General features: G+C 48.7%; 1 protein-coding gene across 1 annotated transcript in view; it reads left to right on the top strand.

The window, feature by feature from the left end:
• UBN2 (ubinuclein 2) overlaps positions 1-21,866 on the top strand; it is a 655,942-nt gene that overhangs the window by 192,198 nt on the left and 441,878 nt on the right. Inside the window, exon 3 of the mRNA XM_082266188.1 lies at positions 18,073-18,174. Within this exon, the coding sequence (XP_082122314.1) occupies positions 18,073-18,174 (102 nt within the window). The remainder of the gene's footprint in view (positions 1-18,072; positions 18,175-21,866) is intronic.

Here is a 21,866-nt window from a genome sequence, read left to right as displayed (position 1 = left end):
TGTATGCGTTTTCACCGATTCAGTTGCTGTCCAGGTTCCTTCGCAGGTTACACTCGGAACGCAGCACGGTGATTCTTGTGGCGCCGGATTGGTCTCGCCGGTCCTGGTACGCAGACCTCGTGAATCTGGCGGTCGACGCCCCGTGGCGTCTGCCTCTTCGAGACGATCTCCTGTCTCAAGGGCCGATATACCATCCTGCTTTACAGTTGCTGGCTTTGACGGCCTGGCTGTTGAGACCGAGGTCCTGAAGGAGAGGGGTCTCTCCCCTGAGGTCGTTCATACCTTGATCAACGCGAGGAAGTCTTCCTCGGGGAAGGTTTACTACCGTACTTGGAAGGCCTATTTTGCCTGGTGTGAGTCCAGGGGGTTTTCACCCCGCACGTACTCGGTTTCTCGAGTATTGTCCTTCCTTCAAACAGGTGTCGATCAGCGTTTGGCGCTGGCTACGATAAAGGGTCAGGTGTCTGCGCTGGCCGTTCTTTTTCAACGTCCCGTGGCTTCCAACTCCTTGGTTGGCACTTTTGTTAAGGGTGTGCGGCATCTGGTTCCTCCTAGGAGGGAACCTCTGCCTCCTTGGGACTTGAATCTCGTTCTATCTGTGTTACAACGTGCTCCTTTTGAACAGATCAGGGAGATCTCGTTGTCTATGTTGTCCAAAAAGGTCGCCTTTTTGGTTGCGATCACTTCGGCTCGCAGAGTGTCGGAGCTGGCGGCTTTGTCCTGCAAGTCTCCGTATCTGGTTATTCGCTTGGATAAGGTGGTCTTGCGACCTAATCCATCCTTTCTTCCGAAGCGAGTTTCGGAATTCCATCTCAATGAGGATATTGTCTTGCCTTCGCTGTGCGCGAAGCCTAAACATCCGAAAGAGGTGAGACTACATTCTTTGGATGTTCGGGCGATTAAGGTTTACCTAAAATCGACTGAGTCTTTTCGAAAGATGGATTCTTTGTTTCTGTAGCCCAGGTGTGTAAAGCGGCGACCTGGTCGACCGTACACACTTTCACAAAATTCTACAAGGTGGATGTTCAGGCATCGGCGGATGCTTCCTTTGGCCGCAAGGTTCTTAGTGCGGCTGTTCCCTAGGGTCTCCTGTTGGGATCCCTGGCTGTTGGGATAAGTTTTTCTTTTATCCCCTGGTTTATTTGTTTTTCCTGGGTTGTTGCTCCTGTTGAGCAAGTTTTTTTTCCTATTGCCCAGCTGGTTTCCTTCCTTTGGTAAGGTTCCTTTCTTTGATGCGGAGACTGCGTTGCCTTACGGCGCGGATGCGTTTCCCACCCCTCATGTTTGTACTGCTTTGGGACGTCCCCATTTTGACGAATATGAAGAGGCGGCGACTGTCGGAGGACGTAAGAGAAAACGGAATTTTTGTAAAATCTTACCTGTAAAATTCCTTTCTCTGAGTCCTCCGACAGTCGCCGCCCCCGCCCCTCTTTTGGGGTTTTGGTTATATACTCTACTGCTATTCCACTGAAACTGAGATATGGTTGCAGGAAGTAGGAGGGTATTGACTGAGGGGACCACCCCTTGAGGGTGGGATATGTTAAAAGCTTTAATGTTAACATATTCTGTTGCCTAGCTACTCCTTCGGAGAAAAGTCTAATACCCCATCGTGACGAATATGAAGAGTTAAAATTCCGTTATCTCCTCTGGTTCAGATGGTGATATGGCTGCTGCGGTGGGCTTGCCCTTTTCAGGGTCTCGGTCATCTCTGGACCCTCTGGGGTCTGAGGGGGAGGCGGAGGGGGTTGATGGTTCTCCCCCGGGGTCGCCTGAAGAACGCACGACTATGGATGAGTTAATCTCTTCTGTTAAAGAAACCCTACACTTGGAGGATGAGCCCAGTCCTCCATGCATTGTGTCCTCTTTTGGGACACACAGGACCCGCAAGTCGGCGCAGGTTTTTCCCTGCCCCGCTAAGTTTCATTACACTGTAAATGAACTGTGGCGCACTTAAAACATCCATTCGCGGTACCTAGTCGGTTTAAGTTGCTTCATCCCTTTGCCCCGGCTACAGAATCGCGCTGGTGTGTACCTCCACAGGTGGATCACACTGTGGCCTTGTTAAACAAGGCTACCTTTGTTTCTACTGAGGAGACCCCCGGTTTTTTGGGATCCCACGGACAGGAGGTTGGAGTCTCTTGCCCGCCATTCCTACACGGTGGCGGGTTCCTTGCTCAAACCTGTTTTCGCGTCCGTTTTGGTGGCTCAGGCGGTGGCTGATTGGACTAAGGTGCTTAGACGCAACCTCGCGTCTGACTCTGCCCCACCTGCCACGCTGGCTATGGTGGACCAAATTCACCACGGAGTCATGTATTTGACTTAAATGAGGCCCCTTTGGTAGCATGCCTATCTAGTGTTATCTTAACCGTCGACTGATCTGGCTGAAGAGCTGGTCGGCTGATCAGACATCACGAAAAACAGTTGCTGATTTTCCCTATGCTGGTTCTCGCCTGTTTGGCGAGGCGTTGGATACCTTGGTAAAAGGCGTCACAGGGGCAAGAGCACCATGCTTCCCCAGAACGCGAAGAACAAGTCCTTTCGTGGCAAGCGGGGTTCCGCCTCTCGACCCAATCAAGGGTCCTTTCGTGCCTTTCGGAATCAAACCAAGGGCAAGCCCTTCAAGGGCCAAGGTAGCCAGAAGAAGCCCTGGGCGGGCAAGCAGAAGTCCGGCAATGCCGGTGCGGCGGGTCAATCCGCCTCTGCCTGAAGGGGCGCCCTCACCCATTTCTGGGGTGGGGGGACGTTTGCGCGGTTTCCTCCAACCTTGGCTGCTCCGAATTCCGGACAGGTGGGTTCAGGAAATAATTTGATCGGGGTACAAGATCGAATTCCGTTCCCGGTCGGCGGACAGGTTCTTTCCCTCAAATCTTCATTTGACCCCAGGGCGTCTGCAGGACCTGCGTCAAGCAGTGCAGGATCTCCTTGCCCAGGGGGTAATTGTCCCGGTGCCTCATCGGGACAGGTTTCGAGGGTTTTATTCCAATCTGTTCACTTTGCCCAGAAAGGAGGGCAAGGTGCGTCCTATTCTGGACTTGAAAGCGCTGAACCGCTTCGTGTGGTTCGGAAGTTCCGTATGGAATCCCTCTGCTCGGTGGTGGCCTCCCTGAGTCCAGGGGAATTCCTGGCCTCTTTAGATCTGAAGGATGCGTACCTACACATCCCCATTTTAGAGGGTCACCAGAGGTACCTTCGGTTCGCATTAGCGGAGGATCACTATCAGTTTGTGGCGTTACTTTTCGGTTTCGCTTTGGCTCCAAGGGTCTTTACCAAAGTGTTGGCGCCTGTTCTGGCCCTGTTGCGGGCACAAGGCATTGCGGTCTTGGGATATCTGGACGATCTCCTGTTAAGATTGAGTGCCAGCCAGGACCTACTGCGCGATCTGTCCACTACGGTACAGACGCTCCGGGAGTTCGGATGGACCATCAACGTATGGAAGTTGACCTTGTCTCCTTCGGTTCGTCTCCTCTATCTGGGAATGGTTCTGGACTCTGCTCAAGCAAAGGTGTTCTTGCTGGAGAACAAGCTTCGGACCTTACAGGATGAGATCAGGTCCCTCAGGGACAAGCCATCCTCGTCACTCAGGACCTGCATGCGGTCCCTGGGGTTGATGGTATCGGCCTTCGAGGCGATACCCTTTGCTCAGTTTCACACACGGTCTCTTCAAGCGGAGATCCTAGCCAGGTGGGACAGACTACCTCAGTCCCTGGATCTGAGTGTCTCCTTGAGTCGCCAGACCAGAATGGATCTTCTGTGGTGGCTTCAGTCCCTGGCTGTGTCAGAAGGAAAATCCTTCCGTCCGTTGCTGTGGACAGTGATTACCACGGATGCCAGCCTGTCGGGCTGGGGTGGAGTCTTGGGCAACTTGTCTGCCCAGGGCACTTGGTCGGAGGGGGAGTCCTCCCTTTCGATCAACATATTGGAACTGAGGGCGATCAGACTTTGTCTCTTCCAGTGGTCGGATCGCCTTCAGGGCCGTCCTGTTCGGGTACAGACGGACAATGCTACCGCGGTGGCTTACATCAACCACAAAGGGGGCACCAGGAGTGCCCGGGCGGCCCGGGAGGTGACCGACATTCTGTCTTTGGCCAACTCATGTCCCGGCGATTTCAGCAGTTCACATTCCGGGTGTGGAGAATTGGCAGGCCGACTATCTGAGCCGCCAGACCCTGGACCAGGGGGAATGGTCCCTACACCCGGAGGTCTTCCAAATGCTGTGTGCGAAGTGAGGATCCCCGGACGTGGATCTGTTCGCGTCTCGGCTACATCACAAGGTGGAAAGATTAGTGGCAAGAACGCGTGATCCGTGGGCGGACGCCTCTGATGCGTTGGTGGCCCCTTGGCATCGGTATCGTCTGATGTATGCCTTTCCTCCGACTCAGTTGTTGTCCAGGTTCCTTCGCAGGTTAGCCTCGGAACCAAATTTGGTGATTCTAGTGGCGCCGGACTGGCCACGCCGGTCCTGGTACGCTGACGTTGTTCACCTGGTGGTCGAGCCTCTTTGGCGGCTGCCAATGCGGGAGGATCTGCTGTCTCAGGGACCGATCTTCCATCCTGCTTTACAGTCGCTGGCTTTAACGGCCTGGCTGTTGAAAGCCAGGTCCTGAGAGACAGGGGTCTCTCCTCAGAGGTCATTCCTACTCTTATCAAGGCTAGGAAAGCCTCATCTGGTAAAATATATTACCGTACCTGGAAAGCTTATTTCGCCTGGTGTGAGTCCAGGGGGTTCTCCCCTCGCTCATACTCGGTGACTTGGCTTTCCTTCAGACTGGTGTGGACCAGCGCTTGGCGCTGGCCACGATTAAGCGTCAGGTTTCTGCACTGGCTGTTCTTTTTCAACGCCCTGTGGCGTCTCATTCCTTAATTTGCACCTTCATTTAAGGTGTGTGACATTTGGCCCCTCCCAGGAGGGTGCCTTTACCTCCATGGGACTTGAATTTGGTTCTGTCCCTGTTACAGCGTTCTCCCTTTGAAAACATCCGGGAGATATTGTTGCCTCTGCTGTCTAAGAAGGTTGCCTTTCTAGTGGCGACCACTTCGGCTTGCAGGGTGTCAGAATTGGCGGCGTTGTCTTGCCGCTCTCCTTACTTGGTGATTCACAAGGACAAGGTGGTCTTGCGACCTCATTCGTCTTTTCTCCCTAAGGTGGTCTCTGAATTTCACCTTTATGAGGACATTGTTTTGCCTTCGCTCAGTGCGAAGCCTAAGCATCCTAAGGAGGTTGCATTGCATTCCTTGGATGTTGTCAGGGCGATCAGGGTGTACCTGTCGTTCACAGAATCCTTTCGGAAATCGGATTCCCTCTTTGTCCTTCCTGAGGGACCTCGGAAGGGCATGGCTACGTCTGCGGCGACCATTGCCAAATGGATCAGACAGACCATTGTACAGGCCTATACTTTGAAGGAACAGGTTCCACCCTTTCCTGTTAAGGCACACTCTACTAGCTCATTGAGTACGTCCTGGGCCTACCGGTATCAGGCCTCTGTGGCCCAGGTGTGCAAGGCTGCGACTTGGTCGTCGGTGCACACCTTTTCCAAATTCTATAAGGTGGATGTTCTGGCATCAGCCGATGCCTCCTTTGGCCTCAAAGTTCTCAGTGCGGCAGTGCCATAGTTGACCCTTGTTTTTTTGTGGGTCCCTGGCTGTTAGGGTTGTTTGTACCCTGGGTTATTTGCTTTCCTGGGCTGTTGCTCCTGTTGAGCCTATTCTGTTGCACAGAAGGTTCTCTTACTGTGCGTGTAAGGTTGCTTTCTCTGTTGTGGGTACTGCGTTGCCTTGTCTGCGGTTGTGTCTCCCACCCCTTATGTTTACACTGCTTTGGGACATCCCAATAGTGATGACTTAGAGGTGGCGGCGACTGTCGGAGGACGTAAGAAAACTGAATTTTTGTAAAATCTTACCGTAAAATTCCTTTCTCTGAGTCCTCTGACAGTCGCCGCCCCCGCCCCTCTTTTGGGGTTTTTTCTTGTACACCTACTGCTATTCTTCCAACCTGAGTTGGGAGGGATCAATGCAGGGGGGTATTGACCAGTGGGACAGCCCCCATGGGTGTGTCTATGCTAAATGCTTTGTTCTTTTGACTAAGTCTTATGCCTAGCTACTCCTGCGGAGCGGAAGTCAATACCCAATAGTGATGACTTAGAGGTGGCGGCGACTGTCGGAGGACTCAGAGAAAGGAATTTTACGGTAAGTTTTTACAAAAATTCCGTTTTTTTTTTTTCTTTTTAAATTGAATTTTTTCCTCCTTTTTTTGATACAGTAAAACCTTGGATTGAGAGTAACTTGGTTTGAGAGCGTTTTGCAAGACAAGCTAATTTTTTTATAAATTTTGACCTGATAAACAAGCGATATCTTGATATACAAGTAGCGTCACATCACAACTGAGTATAAAAGAGAAGAGAGGTGCCTCTAAGTGTAGCAATATGGTTACATTTAAAGAAGGTACAACATTTAGCAACTCTCATAGTTGATGATTAAAAGGGCACATCTAAATATGCAAGCATCCAGGGTAAAGCTGTCCAAATAGACCAGTGGTTTTCAATTCCTGTCCTCAGGGCCCACTAACAGGCCAGGTTTGCAAGATAACTGAATATATTGATATCATTTGCTGCTCAGTGATTGCAGTATTCTAGTCTGCATCTCCCCATGATAATACTTAAAATCTGGCCTGTTAGTGGGTCCTAAGGACACTGACCTAGACCATCCTCCTCACCGCCATCGACGTCATCCCTTCCACGTTGCGCTCCATGAGCGATTGAATTGGATTTTGCTTCTAATTCCCTTGTGGAGGCTGCCATTTGTGGATGGACATTGTATGGTTACACAACCTATCACATCGCTATAATCTTTTTATATGGACTATAAACTGAAGGACTTGCATGTTTCTGGAACGAATTATGCTCACAATCTAAGATTTTACTGTATTTTTTTCCTTCGAGAATCTACTATCAACTGGCTGACTGGGTGACGAACTGGATAATCTAGATCCTTAGGGTCCCCCCGATCCGGCCATCGAGCGTGCGCAGACCGCAGCTCCGCGTTAGGTCGGCCCCCTGAAATAGCCCCACTGGACGGAAGCTGGCCTGTGAGTTAAACGTCTTGCGAAAGCTTACAGCAACCATATTACAATGGAGCGGTGTCCAACCTGTTCCTTGTGTGGTAAATGGCTGTCCCCCTCTACACCTTGTGGGTTTTGGGGCGGATGTGGGCCCCTCTCTGGGACGCCCAATACGATTATTCCTTGAGGGGGATGGGCCTGGCGGGTGTGCCTGTCTTGGCCTCCTTCACTGTTGGGACCATCCTTTCCGGACTTGGGAGCTGTTCGGGCCCTCATTTTTCTCAAGTCGTCTTTAAAATCCAATCAGTATTAGTTTTTCCTGGAACCTACTCTCATGGTCTGTCCTTTTAAAGACTTGGGAAAGAATTTATTTACCTCTCCTCGCCCAAGTGTGGTACCCCTTTACAGGTCGCGGAAGGGGGGGGGGCGCTTTTCTCCTGTCCTTAAAGCCCAGGGAGGGTTACAACCGTCGCTGATGTCAGGAAGGAAGGAGTCCTTTGCACCTCAGTGGCAGCGTCTTCGGAGCAGCCAGGCTGTGTTCCCGTGATCGCTGCGGATTTCAAAATTGGCACCACGCAGGGCGGAAGGGGTGGAACTCCTGTGTTCCACTCTCGCCTAGGGAGGTGACATCATCGGCGGGCGCTGAAAATGCTGGTTCCGTTTTCCAGAGGCGCGAACAGGAGAATTACTGGGCAGCCAATGTTCAGGTGAAACCCAGCGGAGGCTGCGGGACACCAACAGAGCGGGATGGATCCCTCTGCAGTAACCGCTCAGGCGGTGGAAGCGGGCTCTGGCACCGGAACCTCTCAGGTAAGCCTGGGGAGTCTTCCCTCTTGCAAAGCCTGTAGGGGTTTCCTTTTTCCTTTTCCTCCATAGACTGTTTGGGGGCTGGTAAAGGGAGGTACTTTTTTCACTCTTTAACACAGGAGTGTTTATTTTGGGGCCTGTTTTACAGGGGGTCTTAATCAGAAAATGCTTTCTAGTTGTTTTCTATAGACCAAAACTCAGGACAAGGTCCAGACACAGCCCCCCAAAAAGAAATGTGCTGTTTGCGGAACAAAACAAAGTTCCACATGGAGCAAAACAGTGTGCCGCACATGCATAGACAGCTTGGTTAAGGATGATCCAGCTATATCCAGAGGATGCTGACTTCCGTTAGTGATGAGTTAACCTCTACCTTTAGCTCCTTTAAAACCCTCCTAGATAAATTGCAGACTCCTGTACAGTCTCAAGCCTCAGGGCCTAGTTCCAATCCAACAAAGGATGTGTGTGGTGACGACACGAGGGAGGAGTTGGAGTCCCCCCATTCCTCATTTGAGGAATCGGGTCCAGAGGAGGAGCCCAAGGATAGGGAATCCAGCAGAGGCTCCAGATTTAAATTGTCTCTTGAAGATGTGGAGAAATCACTTAAAGCGGTCTATGTCACATTAGAAATTGAGGAGGAGGAGAAGGTGCAATTGTCTAAGCACGATCTTATTTTTACAACGCATAAGAAAAAGGCCAGGATTTTCCCTTAACACAGTTCCCTTCTACATACAGTTAAATTGGAATCCTGAAAGGAAACCATTTTTTTCTAATTTAAAAATGTTTCCTTTTGATGAAGACGCAGCACAGCCATGGAACAAGATTCCCAAACTAGATGCCCCTCTTTCAAGGATTTCCAAAAATACGGATTTAGCCTTTGATATGGGTACACTTATAGACCCAGTGGATGAGAGGAGATAATTTGCGGTGTAGAGCCTGGGAAGCCTCAGTTACGAGTCTAAAACCAGCCTTGGCATCTACTTGTGTAGCCAGACATCTCGAGTTATGGCTTTCACAAATTCAGTCTCGCCTATCTGCTGGGACGCCTAGGGATCAGATCATTAAATATTTTCCTCTTCTATTTCAGGCAGTAGGGTGTCTGGCTGATTCTTCCGCTGAATCAGTTAGAGTGACAGCCAGAACCTCTGCCTTGGTTAAATTAGCCAGAAGAAGTCTCTGGCTTAAGACATGGTCGGGAGACTGTACCTCCCAAGTTACGCCTGTGTGGTCTTCCCTTTACAGGTGACCATCTATTTGGTCCCGGGTTAGCAGCAGCGCTGGAACGTACTGCTTATAAGAAGTCGTTTCCAGATAAAAGAAAAACCCCGTATCCCCCGAGAATTTTTTCGGGGGAGGGGCAGACAGCAGGGTCCGTGTGACACCGGACCCAAGAAACATTGGACTGGCCACAAAGGCAGGGGTAGGGGGGGGGGTGTCTTGTTTAACCCTCCTCAACACCCCTTCTAAGCTGCAATGACTCCTTTCGCAGAGTGTGAGGAAGATTAAGGGCCTTCCTTCCACAGTGGAAGGAAATTACATCAAGCCCTTTTATTTTGGACCTGGTTACCAAAGGCCACAGACTGGAATTCAATTTCTGGCCTTCGGAAAGATTGTTAATTACCAGTCTGCCCAGAGATCGAGTGAAAGCAGGTGCGTTAAGTCTCCAGATCAGAGACTTCGTAGATCAGAAAGTATTGGTACCAGTTCCAAAATCAGAACAGGGCAGGGGGTTTTACTCCCACATTTTTGTGGTAAAGAAGCCCTCATGGCGTTATCGTTTAATACTGAATCTACGCACTCTAAATTGTGCGATTTAAAATACAAGCATTTTCGCATGGAATCGGTGCATTCCATAGAAAATCTACTATACCCAGAATGTTTCATGGCAACACTGGACCTAAAGGATGCTTATTTTCACATCCCCATTCACCTAGCTTACCAAAAGTTTTTATGACTTGCAGTAAAGCTAAGGTTAGAAGTCCGACGTTTTCAATTCCAGGCGCTGCCCTTTGGGTTGTCCTCAGCCCCACGCATCTTCACGAAGGTCTTGGGGGAAGCTTTGGCCTCAAGACAGATGTCGATTCTGATTATCCCCTACCTGGACGACCTCCTAGTAGTGGCAGACTCAAGTCAGAACTGGGAAAGGATCTCCACACAGTTCAGGAGTTCCTCTGGTCACTAGGCTGGATGATAAACAAAGAGAGGTCCTATCTGACACCTTCCCAAAGAGTGACGTATCTCGGGTACGAGATTTCCTCTCTGGACCAAAAGATTTTTCTTCCAAGGGTCAAGGTTTTAAAGATGACTGAGATGAGATGGTGACTTCCTTACAAACCAACCAGTGGGTCTCGCTCTGGGACGTCTCAAGAGTCGTGGGCCTTATGACCTCCTGTTTTACGGCCGTACCTTGGGCACGGTTTCGACAGCGTCCCCTTCAATGGTTTCTACTGAAAGCCTGGGTCTCCAAATTCATTGGAGATGAAGGTAAAAATTCCCTCCAAGGTAAAAAGAACCCTATGGTGGTGGAGATCTCCACTCCACCTCATGAAGGGGTTGGACTGGGTTATTCAGATGTCAGAGGATAACCACAGACGCAAGCTCTTTTGGATGGGGCGCCCATCTCCAGAGCCAAATAGCGCAGGGAGAATGGTCCCCACTAGAAGCAAAGGCATCATCGAATCAAAAAGAGCTCATGGCAGTACAGAAAGCCTTAGATGTCTTTCAAGCAGAAATCAAGGAATTTCATCTGCAGGTTCGGTCCCACAACATTGCAATGGTAGCATACCTCAACAAACAGGGGGGTACGCAAATTTTTTTCTTGGGCCGAAGTGAATCTGGCCTCCATTTCAGCGCTTCACCTGAAGGGGACTCGGAATTACTTGGCAGACCACCTCAGCCGCTACCGGGTGTGTTGGGACAACTGGTCCCTCAACCCGAAAGATTTTGCAGAAATTGCGGCCAGGTGGGGCCTACCAGAGGTTGTCTTCTTTGCAACCCAAGCAAACAGCAAAACAAAGAATTTTTTTCCCTGAACCCAAGGGATCAGCCTCTGGGGATCGACACCTTTGTGAATCCCTGCTCATTCAACCTTTGCTATGCCTTCCCTCCAGTCAGGCTAATCTTGGAAGTTCCTCGGAAATTTCTCGATTTCACGCACGGTGGGCAGAAGCTTACTGTGCGCTTACCGGTGGTGGTGAGTGCCTGGAGCTTCCTCTTGCTGCTATACAGCGGTAGTACTGTGCTGTGCCGCGTGTTGCTGTGCTGGACAGCGTGGTGGGGTATCCCTTACAGTGTGTGTTTACACTCGTGGTGCTGATTCCCCTCTCCATTCATGGAGTCACTGAAACGTGTTTCACCACCTGATCCACTCTCAGATGCTGCCGGGCCTTCCGGGGCCCCACAACTGGCTGCACTGACAGTGGTCCTGGAGTTGCTTGGTGTCCAAAGTGGATTTGGTCCTGGGCAAATGGGCTACCAAAAAGCATCCCCCACCTTCACCAGCTTCCTCTCTCTTCAGATCCAGGGTTTGACTCGGCTTGCCGCTGCTGATGCCAGTTACCCTTCAGGGTCTGCGCCTTCTTTGAGGATATTGTCCTCAAAACAGTGGGGGTCCCCAAAACGCACTTTTGCAATCCCTAATCGTTTTGCTATGCGGTATCCTTAAAAATGGATGATACCTCCTGTAGTGGACACTCTGGTTTCCAGGTTGAATAAAGCCACGTTAATACCGGTAGAAGAGTCTTCTCTGATCGGGCTGATAGGAGGTCGGAGGTCTTGACCTGCCATATATTCACTGTGGCTGGGTCGGCACTTAGGCCAGTGTTCACCGTCACTCTGGTTTCATAAACCATGACTGAATGGGCAAATGTTTTATAATGAGACCTGGAGGAGAAACTGCTCCCTCCTGAGTTTGTGGAGCTAGGGGATCAATTGGTCTAAGGGCTACAGTTTGTCTGTGATGCCTCTTTGGATGCCGCTCCCTTGCTTTCTAGACTGTCTGTCTCTGCAGTGGTCCTGCGGCGCATTAGCTGGCTGAAGTGCTGGTCAGCGGACCAGGCTTCTAAGAAGGCCTTGTCCAATCTTCCATTCATGGGATATCACCTGTTTGGAACTTCCTTGGATGACATCATCATAGGCCTCACAGGGGGAAAGAGTACTCTTCTTCCTCAGGCTTCCAAGGGTAAGGAGTCCCGTCGCAGACGAGGACCCTCTTTTTCTGCCGGTCCTCAGGATCCCAGGACAGGAGATCTAAACCCTTCAGGGCCTCCAATGGGGGTTCCAAGAAGTCTTGGTCGGACAAACCAAGAACGGGGTCTGCCAGGCCTGTGGACAAAAAAGCTCCTCCGCATGAAAGGGCATCCTCATCCGTATCAAGGGTGGGGAGACGTCTCCGATGGTTTTTTGGACTCCTGCACCTTCCTATTTCAGGACAAGTGGGTCCATGAAGTCGCTCGATCTGGCTACAAGATCGAGTATCCATCATACACTCCAGCAAAGGTCTTTCCTTCCAACCTACACTTTTCCCCAGATAACTTACAGGATCTCTATGGGGCAGTGCAAGACTTGTTGTCTCAAGGAGTGATTGTCCAAGTTCCGATGTCAAAAAACTTCCAAGGTTTCTGTTCAAACCTGTTTACAATTCCCAGGAAGGAGGGCAATGTGCATCCAATTCTGGGCCCAAAGGCGCTGATCTGCTTTGTGCGGGTACAGAAGTTTTGAATGGAGTCCATTCGCATGGTGGTAGCATTCCTATATTAGGGGGACTTTCACGCATCCATCCAGATCAAGGACGCCTACCTTCACATCCCCATTTGTATCGCCCATCAGCACTTCTTCCGATTTTCCGTTATGAAAATTATGAATTTGTGGCGTTCTCTTTTGGCCTTGCCTCTGCTCTTCAGGTCTTCACACAAGTGCTAGCCGCGGTTCCAACATTACTGTGTCAGCGGGGGATTGAGATACTGGGGTACTTGGACGATCTGCTTTTGCAAGCAGAGTCTTCGACTGCTGTTGGCCAACTTGGAGGTCACTCTGCAAACACTGAGGGAATTTGGTTGGATTCTGAATCTTCAGAAGTCTGCTCTGGTCCCGTCCAAGAGCCTGAAATATCTGGGACTGACTCTGGACTCGGCCAGAGTGTTTGATCTCTGCAAACGGAGATTCTGGTGAAGTGGAACAAGGATCCTTAGTCTCTGGACAATCTGATCATGTTGAGCCGGAGAACAAGGGGGTCCCTGGTTTGGTGGCCTTTGCTCTCCGGCACTTCAGGGAAAATCTTTACTTCCCCTGTACTGGACGGTTGTCACCATGGATGCCTACCTATATGGGTGGGGAGGTGTCCTCGGCACGGCTTGTTCTCAAAGGGTCTGGACTCTGGAGGAGTCCATGCTACTGATCAATGTACTGGAGCTCAGAGTGATCCAGCCTGGATCATTGGACAGTTCGTCTCCAGGGATGGCTGATACGGATTCAATGGGACAATGCCACGGCCGTGGCCTATGTCAATCGCCAAGGGGGCACAAGAAGTGTTCTGGCAGCTTGGGAAGTAGCTGGCCTTCTAAGGTGGGCAGAACGGTTCGTTCCAGCCCTCTCTGCTGTACACATTCCAAGGGTGGAAAATTGTCAGGTGAACTATCTCAGTCGACAGGCGTTGGATAAAGGAGAATGGTCAATTCATCCGGAGGTGTTCAGTCAGTTGTGTCTCCGGTGGGGGACTCCCGAGGTGGACCTATAGGCCTCTCACCTCAACAGGAAAGTTCAGAGGTTTGTGGCACAGTCTTGGGACCCTTTAGTCGATGCCACAGACGCCCTAGTGGCTTACTGGAGTCATTATCGTCTTGTATACGCCTTTCCTCCTCTCAAGCTTCTGCCGTGACTCCTTCGCATGATCGAGGCAGAAGGGATTCCTGTCATTCTAGTGACTGCAGACTGGCCTCGCCAATCTTGGTACGCCAATCTGGTAAGGCTGGTTGCTGATGTTCCTGGGAAACTTCCTCTCAGGGAAGATCTGCTGTCCCAGGGACCGATCTTATATCCTGATTTACAGTCACTGGCTTTGACGGCTTGGCTGTTGAAAGCCAGGTGCTGAAGGATAGAGGGTTGTCTGATTCAGTGATTCCTATATTTTTAAAAGCTAGAAAATCTACTTCGGGGAAGCTTTACCATCGTATTTGGAAGACGTACATTGCATGGTGAGAGTCTTGGGGTTCGCCCTCGCTCCTTTTCAGTGACTCAGATCTAGGATTCCTCCAGCGAGTGGTCGAGCAACGTTTGGCCTTGAGTACCATTAGTCTCTGCTTTGGCATATTTCTTTCACTGTCCGTTGGCCTCACACTCCTTGGTGCATACTTTTTTTCCAGGCACTTGGCTCCCCTGGTGCGGTCTCCATTGTGACCTCGGTTTGGTGTTGTCAGTTCTTCAGAAACCTCCCTTTGAAAATATTTAGGAGATTCCCCTGCTTACATTGTCCCAGAAGCTGTCCTTTTTACTTCGGCACGCAGGGTGTCTGAGCTGGCGGTGCTGTCTTGCCTTTCACCTTATCTAGTTGTTCACAGAGATAAGGTGGTTCTTCGACCATGTCCATTGTTCTGTGCAAAGGTCGTCTCCGATCTTCATCTGAATGAAGACATTGTTGTCTTCCCTGTGTCCCAAGCCTAAGCATCCCAAGGAAGTTTATTTGCATTCCCTGGATGTGGTTCGGCACTTGGGGTGTACCTGGCAGCTACGGAGTCGTTTTGAAAGTCAGACTTACTTTTTGTCCTCACGGATGGACCTCGCAAGGGGCTGGCTGCTTCTGCTGCAACCATTTCCAGATGGATCAGACAGACTGAGGTTCAAGCTTTTTCTATTAAGAGTCAGGCTCCTCCTTTCCCTGTCAGGGCGAACTCTACTCGGGCGCTTAGTGCCTCTTGGGCTTTCCGTCATCAGGTGTCAGTGGTGCAAGTTTGCAAAGCGGCCACTTTGTCGTCTGTGCACACATTAACAAAGTTTTATAAAGTGGATGTGTTGGCATCTGCTGATGCTTCTTTTGGCCGCAAAGTTTTGCAGGCTGCTATATAGAGGACTTGTCCTCTTTGAGGGTATTTTTTTTCAGGTGAGCTCTAGTTGTTCAGTTGAGCTCCATGTTACCTGGTTGGCTATTTTAAGCCTTTGGGAAGTTTGTTTTCTGCTGTTCCCAACCCTCATGTTTGACACTGCTTTGGGACGTCCCTACGGTCATGAAGATGAAGAGCTGTGTCTGTCAATGAACGAAAGAGAAAATGGGATTTTTGACCTTAAAATCCATTTCTCTGTTGTTCATTGACGGACACAGCCACCTGCCCCTCTTTGGAGTTGGGTTGTTTTTCTTCTGACACTGCTTGTTCCAAAACTGAATACCTATAGCCGGAAGTGGGAGTATATCCCCAGGGACTGCCCCATAGGCATGCTCAAGCTTTTCTCTGCCTAGTGTCCTGCTTCTGTAGGGGGAAGCATAACCCTACGGTCATGAAGATGAAGAGCTGTGTCAATCAATGAACATCAGAGAAATGGATTTTATGGTAAGTCAAAAATCCCATTTTCTTTTTTATGAATGCTTCTTAGTTACATAGTTACATAGTTAGTGAGGTTGAAAAAAGACAACAGTCCATCCAGTTCAACCTATGATGCGTGTGTGTGTTTGCTTTTAACCGTACATTGTATACCCCTGTATGTTGTGGTCTTTAAGGTGTCCATCTAATAGTTTTTTGAAACTATCAATGCTCCCTGCTGATACGACTGCTTGTGGAAGAGAATTCCACATCCACATTTTATCGCTCTTACAGTGAATAACCCCTTACGCGCTTTAAGGTTAAACCGCCTTTCCTCTAGTTTTAGTGAGTGGCCACGTGTCTTATTGTATCTCCTTTCTCTGAATAGTTTGTTCCTTATGCTCGGGTCACCAGTACAGTATTTGTACATTGATATCATATCCCCCCTCAATCGTCTTTTCTCCAGAGAGAAAAGGTTCAGTGCTTGTAGTCTCTTCTCATAGCTGATGTCCTCCATTCCCCTAATTATTTTTGTTGCCCTTCTCTGGACTTTCTCCAGTTCCAGCACATCCTTCCTGAGGACCGGTGCCCAGAACTGGACAGCATACTCCAGATGTGGCCGGACCAGAGTCTTGTAGAGTGGGAGAAGAATCTCTTTATTTCTGGAGTGAATCCCCTTTTTTATACATCCCAGTATTCTGTTGGCTTTGCTTGCGGCGGCTTGGCATTGCATGCCACTGCCAAGCTTGTTGTCTACCAGTACCCCCAAGTCCTTTTCCATCCTAGACTCACCCAGAGGTTCCCCCCCAGTGAGTAGCTTGGTTTCTGGCCCCCAAGTGCATTACTTTACATTTATCAACATTAAACCTCGTCTGCCATGTAGTTGCCCACCCCGTTATTTTGTTCAGGTCTGCTTGCAAGGTTTCCACATCCTGCATAGAAGATATTGGCATGCCTAGTTTAGTATCATCTGCAAATACTGAGATTGTACTCGATATCCCCTCCTCTAGATCATTTATGAACAAATTAAACAGGATTGGTCCCAGGACAGAACCCTGGGGGACCCCACTTTCCACACCCGCCCAATCCGAGTACTCCCCATTAATCACCACCCTCTGTACTCTCCCCTGGAGCCAGTTCTCTATCCAGGTACTCAGCTTCTGATCCATACCTACCTTCCTTAGTTTGTACAGTAATCGTTTGTGGGGAACGGTGTCAAAGGCCTTTGCAAAGTCCAGATACACCACATCCACAGGCTTACCTTTATCTAGGTGGCTGCTCACTTCATCGTAGAAGGTTAATAGATTGGTTTGGCACGAACGATTTTTCATGAATCCATGCTGATTACTACTTATAATACCGTTTTCATTACTAAAGTCTTGTATGTGGTCCCTTAACATCCCCTCCAAAATTTTGCAGACTACAGATGTTAGGCTGACCGGCCTATAGTTACCCGGGATATATCTCGGCCCCTTCTTAAATATTGGTACCACGTTGGCTTTTTTCCAATCAGCTGGCACCATACCCGTCTGTAAACTATCCTTAAAGATCAATAATAATGGTCTGGCAATCACCTGGCTGAGCTCATTAAGAACCCTCGGGTGCAAGCCATCCGGTCCCGGGGATTTATTTATGTTAAGTTTCTCTAGTTTAGCTCTAAGTCTATCTTCTGTTAACCATGGCGGCACTTCCTGAGGTGTATTATTTAGTTCGGCCTTACAAGCTGGGTTCGTGTAGCTTCTCTAGCTGCAGAAGTGAGCCTCAGGCCCCTTGCACACTGGCGTTCTAATTTACTAATGTTTTCTCAGGAACTTTTGTGATGCCTCCATGCAAGGGGCCAAAAACTGTAAAGACCTGGCCAATGTTGAGTGAGAATCAGTATAAACAAATAAAGGTGAGCAAGTGTATAGACAAGTACAATTCTTAGTCATTGTCAGTATTTTAATACACTCGCTTTTACTCACTTAAACATTAATTATTGATATAGAATGTATGTTCCTTGCTAAAAAAAAAAACAAAAAAAAAAACTATGTCCGGGATATATAGGTAAAGTTTTTTTTGTTTTTAACAAGGTGTGTGTGTGTGTGTGTGTGTGTTTTGTGTGTGTTTGTGCGTGTGTGTTTTAACATATCCTTTGTTTTTAATTGACATGTTGAGAGTGAGGAAAAATCAGGGGGAAGGCAAAATATACACAGATTAAACTTTGGCTTTAAATAAATTGATTTGATAAAAATGTGTGAAATATTGGGTGTATAAATTAAGAATATGGTTTTCAAATCTTTTTTAAGATTTCAGATTGTATATGGCGAGGGCCATATTAGTAAACTTGGTCATTTAAGGCAGTCGTCCTCAACCCTGGTCCTCAGGGCCCACTAACGGGCCAGGTTTGCAAGATAACTGAAATACAGCCCAGGTGATATAAGTTGCTGCTCAGTGATTGCAGTACTCTAGTCTGCATCTCCCCAAGGTAATACCTAAAATCTGGCCTGTTAGTGGGCCCTGAGGACCGGAGTTGAGGACCACTGATTTAAGGTATAAAGAGCGATTCCCCTTACTTTAGTGTAAATGTAACATACTTTACCATAATGTATACAGTATTATGTTTTTGAAAAAGTTCTAAAAAGCAATCCTTGGTTTGCATTTGTATATTTACTATTGTATATCTATACTTTTTATCCTTAGTATTTTATTTTTTTTTTCTTACAGGGACGAAAAAGTCACCGCCATCGCAAGGACCGCATGCAGGATCTTATAGACATTGGCTATGGCTATGATGAGACTGATCCCTTTATTGATAACTCTGAAGCAGTAAGTGCAATTGTTAATTACAAAATTGCAAATTAAAGTAGTTCTAAAGGCAGAAAGTGTTTTTTTTTTTTTTTTTTTTTATTATCTTAATGCATTCTATTTAATAAGATAAAAAAAAAAACATTCACTACGCAGCAGCTCCCCTAATACTTACCTGAGACCCATCTCAATTGAGCCATGTTGCACTAGAGCCTCGGCTGTTCAGGACTCTCTCTACTGATTGGCTGAGACACAGCAGTGGCTGACATTGGCTCCCGCTGCTGTCAACCAAAGTCAGTGAGCCAATGAGGGGACAGGGCTGAACTCTGTGTCTGAATGGACACACAGCGCAGTGGCTCAGGTGTCCCCATAGCAAGCTGCTTGCTGTGGGGTCACTCGACAGGAGGGTTTGGGCTTTTCTGTGTAAAGCCACTCCACAGAGTGGGTAAGTTTGACGTTGTATTAGGCTTGTGACGGTATCAGATTTTCATGCTGCGATTAATTGATTAGGGTTTTGCCACGGTATACGGTATTATCACGGTATTCAATTATTAAATTTAAATTATTAAATTTCTACCTCACTTGAATTTCATTGCTGAATTTAGGGACTTTGGTTCACTTATGCACATTATTATATAGTCAGTCAGTACAGACTCTGTGAACCAGGCCTAAAATAAGCCATCAAGCAGTGTCTGGCCTACCTGGTGATGACTGGTCCTGGCGCTCGGCTCCGAACCGATGGCCTGGCCATTAAGGGGGCAAATCCTTGTGGTCAAGAAGTGGTTAAACCTGAAGGAGGACCGGAGTAATTTATAAATTACTTTACTATTGCTTTAGGCCTGGCTGGTTCACATGTATGCGGGTTGGCGGTTCACATGTATGCAGGTTGGCGGCCCACATTTGCACAGGCATAGAAGCCCATTGATTTGAACGGGCTGCTATGCCCTCATTTTCCGCAGAAAAAAGGTGCATGCTGCATTTTTCTAAAATTCAGTGGCCTTGAAATCCATCCTGTTTTTGCACCATGCGACTAACCTGCAGTTCCTGCTCTGGCAAGCTTTCTGCATTTTTTATATACGTGGGCCCAGCATTTAAAAACACAGTTTGCATGTGCAGCAACTGCAGGTAAGTCGAATGGTGCAAAAGAAGGATGGATTTCACGGCCACTGCTTTTTTTAAAATTCTGCATGCACCTTTTTTCAGCCGAAAACGCAGGCATAGCAGTTTAAGCCCATTCTAATCAATGGGCTGCTATGCCTGTGCAAATGTGGGCCCCCAACCCGCATACATGTGAACCAGGCCTAAAGCAATAGTAAAGTAATTTATAAATAAAAACACTGGTCCTCCTGCAGGGGTTTAACCACTTCTGGAATGCAAGGATTTGCCCCCTTAATGACCAGGCCATCGGATCAGAGTGCCAGGACCAGTCACCACCAGGTAGGCCAGACACTGCTTGATGGCTGTATAATAATGTAGTGGGTGTGTGTTTGTATATATAATATGCTGCTATGCCCATGTATGTATGTGTGTGTGTGTATATATATATATATATATATATATATATATATATATATATATATATATATATATATATATGTGTCTATCTATCTTTATCTAATTCTATCTGTAGAAACTTGCTTGTTAGGCAGTGTCTGTGTCTGAGCCCTGGAAGAAGCATGTGGGTGTGTGCTGAGTGGGAGCCGTCTGATTGGTTACAGGGAGTAGCTAAGTCTCTCACTCTAGGATCATATTACCAGAGCTGTTTCTATTGAGTGAGTGAATGAGTCATCCAGCTCACTGAAATGTATCAATTCAAGAGTCAGACTTGAGGAGCAGATAAACACGGTATTTTAAAAATGCCACAATAACAATACCGTGGGTATGCAATACCGCGATATATTGAATTACCGAAAACCGGAACATCTCTACGTTGTATATAAAGAAAAAAGATTTTAATATCACTTCAACCCCTTCAGCTCTGAAAGCTTCAATCCCCCCCCCCCCACCCTCCCCTCCTGAGCAGGCCATTTTTTGCAATACGTCACTGTTACTTTTTTTTTTTTTTTTACCTGACAGTTGTGCAGTCGTATGACGCTGTACCCAAACCAAAATAAGTTATGTCCTTTTTTTTTTTTTTTTTTTTTTCCCCTCTTTCGTTCATTGACGGGCACGGCTCTCCATTATTTAGAACCACAAGGTTATACTGCCCCCTACAGGAGTAGGACACTAGGCAGAAAAAAGACTTGCCTATGGGCAGTCCTACGTGGTATACATCCTCTCTCTCTTCTAGGCCTTCAGTTTTTTTCTGCCTAACCAGGAGTAGGCACCTAGTTCCCTGCCAGGATCTCTGGTCCTGGCATTTTTTTCCTTTTTAAATTACATTTTTTTTCTCCTGGGGTTTTTCCTGTGAGATCTACTATCACCTACTGGGTGACAGGCTTGATATCTAGATCCAGTGGTCCCGCCAGTCTGGTTAGCGAGTTTTCGTGCAGACCACAGCTCCTTTACCTTGGCCGTGACATAGCCCCACTGGACGGGGGCTGGGCTGCGACTTGTATGTCTCGTGAGGTCGTATACTACCGGGTCTCGGCCTGAGTCTCAGCCTGCCTCCTGGCCGACAGCCCCCCATTTTGATGGGGAGGAGGTTCCCACCTTATTCCTGGTATGGTGAGGTGAGTAGCTGTCCCCCTTCTCCCCCTGGAAGGGTATGGGGTGGACGGAAGCCCCCCTCCCTGGGATGCTCGGACCTGCGGGTTCCTCTCCTTCCCCTCAGCCCCCCCCCGTTGTTTAGTGATCCCTGTGGGTCATCTTGCTACCTCCACAGCTGGTGGGGGGTTGCGCCGCCGGCAGATTGGCCATGTTTTGTAATCCGGCGGCCATGTTTGGTCGGGCTGGCAGAGTGGCGGCCATGATAGTGGAGCCTCGGCTTTTTGACTGCGGCGATTTTTGCTGCTCCTCCTTTTACTCTGGTGTTGAACTATGTTTTCCTTGGACGCTGCACGTGGAGCTGAGCTTTCTCTGGCGCAGACTGGTGCTACTCTGGTGGGGTGGGAAGTCTGATGGGGTCCCTCCCTCTCTCTGCTGCAGGTTGTGGGTTGCTCTGCTTGCTGGTGACCAGGTGGTGCTACCAGTGCAGTGGGGGTGTCCCATAGCGGTGCTAGACACTTTTTGTTGGGGGTCCCCCTTTTTACTTCTGGAGTCCCAGGAGCATGTTTCCCCACCTGACCCCCTCTCAGAAGCTGCAGGTCCCTCGGCGGTCCTGGAATCCTTTGTTTTCCAGGTGGAGGCGGGCTAGCCTAAAGCGCTCCCCCGCCTTCCACTGCCTCATCTGTCTTGTCAGATCTGGAGTCTGACTCGGCTGACACGGACGTGTTCCACCCTGCGGGGTTTTTTGCCACGCTCCCTGCTTTACCAGATAGTAATGATGATGATTCCTCCACACCTGTAGCTGCGCACGAGAAAGCACTAGTTGACGCACTGATTAATCTGTGCAGGAACCTTTTAAAATGGAGGATGCAGCTGCGGCAGAGGGTCCCGATCCCTTTTGGCATCAACAAGCCATCTCGAATGGCGAAAGGGTTTCCTTATCCCTCCTATTTTGACAAGTTTGTCTTTAAAAAATGGGAGCGTCCAAAATGCCCTTTTCTGGTTCCTAAACTCTTTGCTGTGAGGTACCCCTTTGAGGATTTTCTCTGCAAGAAGTCACTTGTTCC

The sequence above is a fragment of the Pelophylax lessonae genome (genome assembly GCF_965119305.1).
Source record: "Pelophylax lessonae genome assembly, chromosome: 8".
NCBI classification, from domain to species: Eukaryota; Metazoa; Chordata; class Amphibia; order Anura; family Ranidae; genus Pelophylax; species Pelophylax lessonae.
Note: the sequence above shows the minus strand (reverse complement) of the source record. Positions and strands in the feature narration are given on the sequence as shown.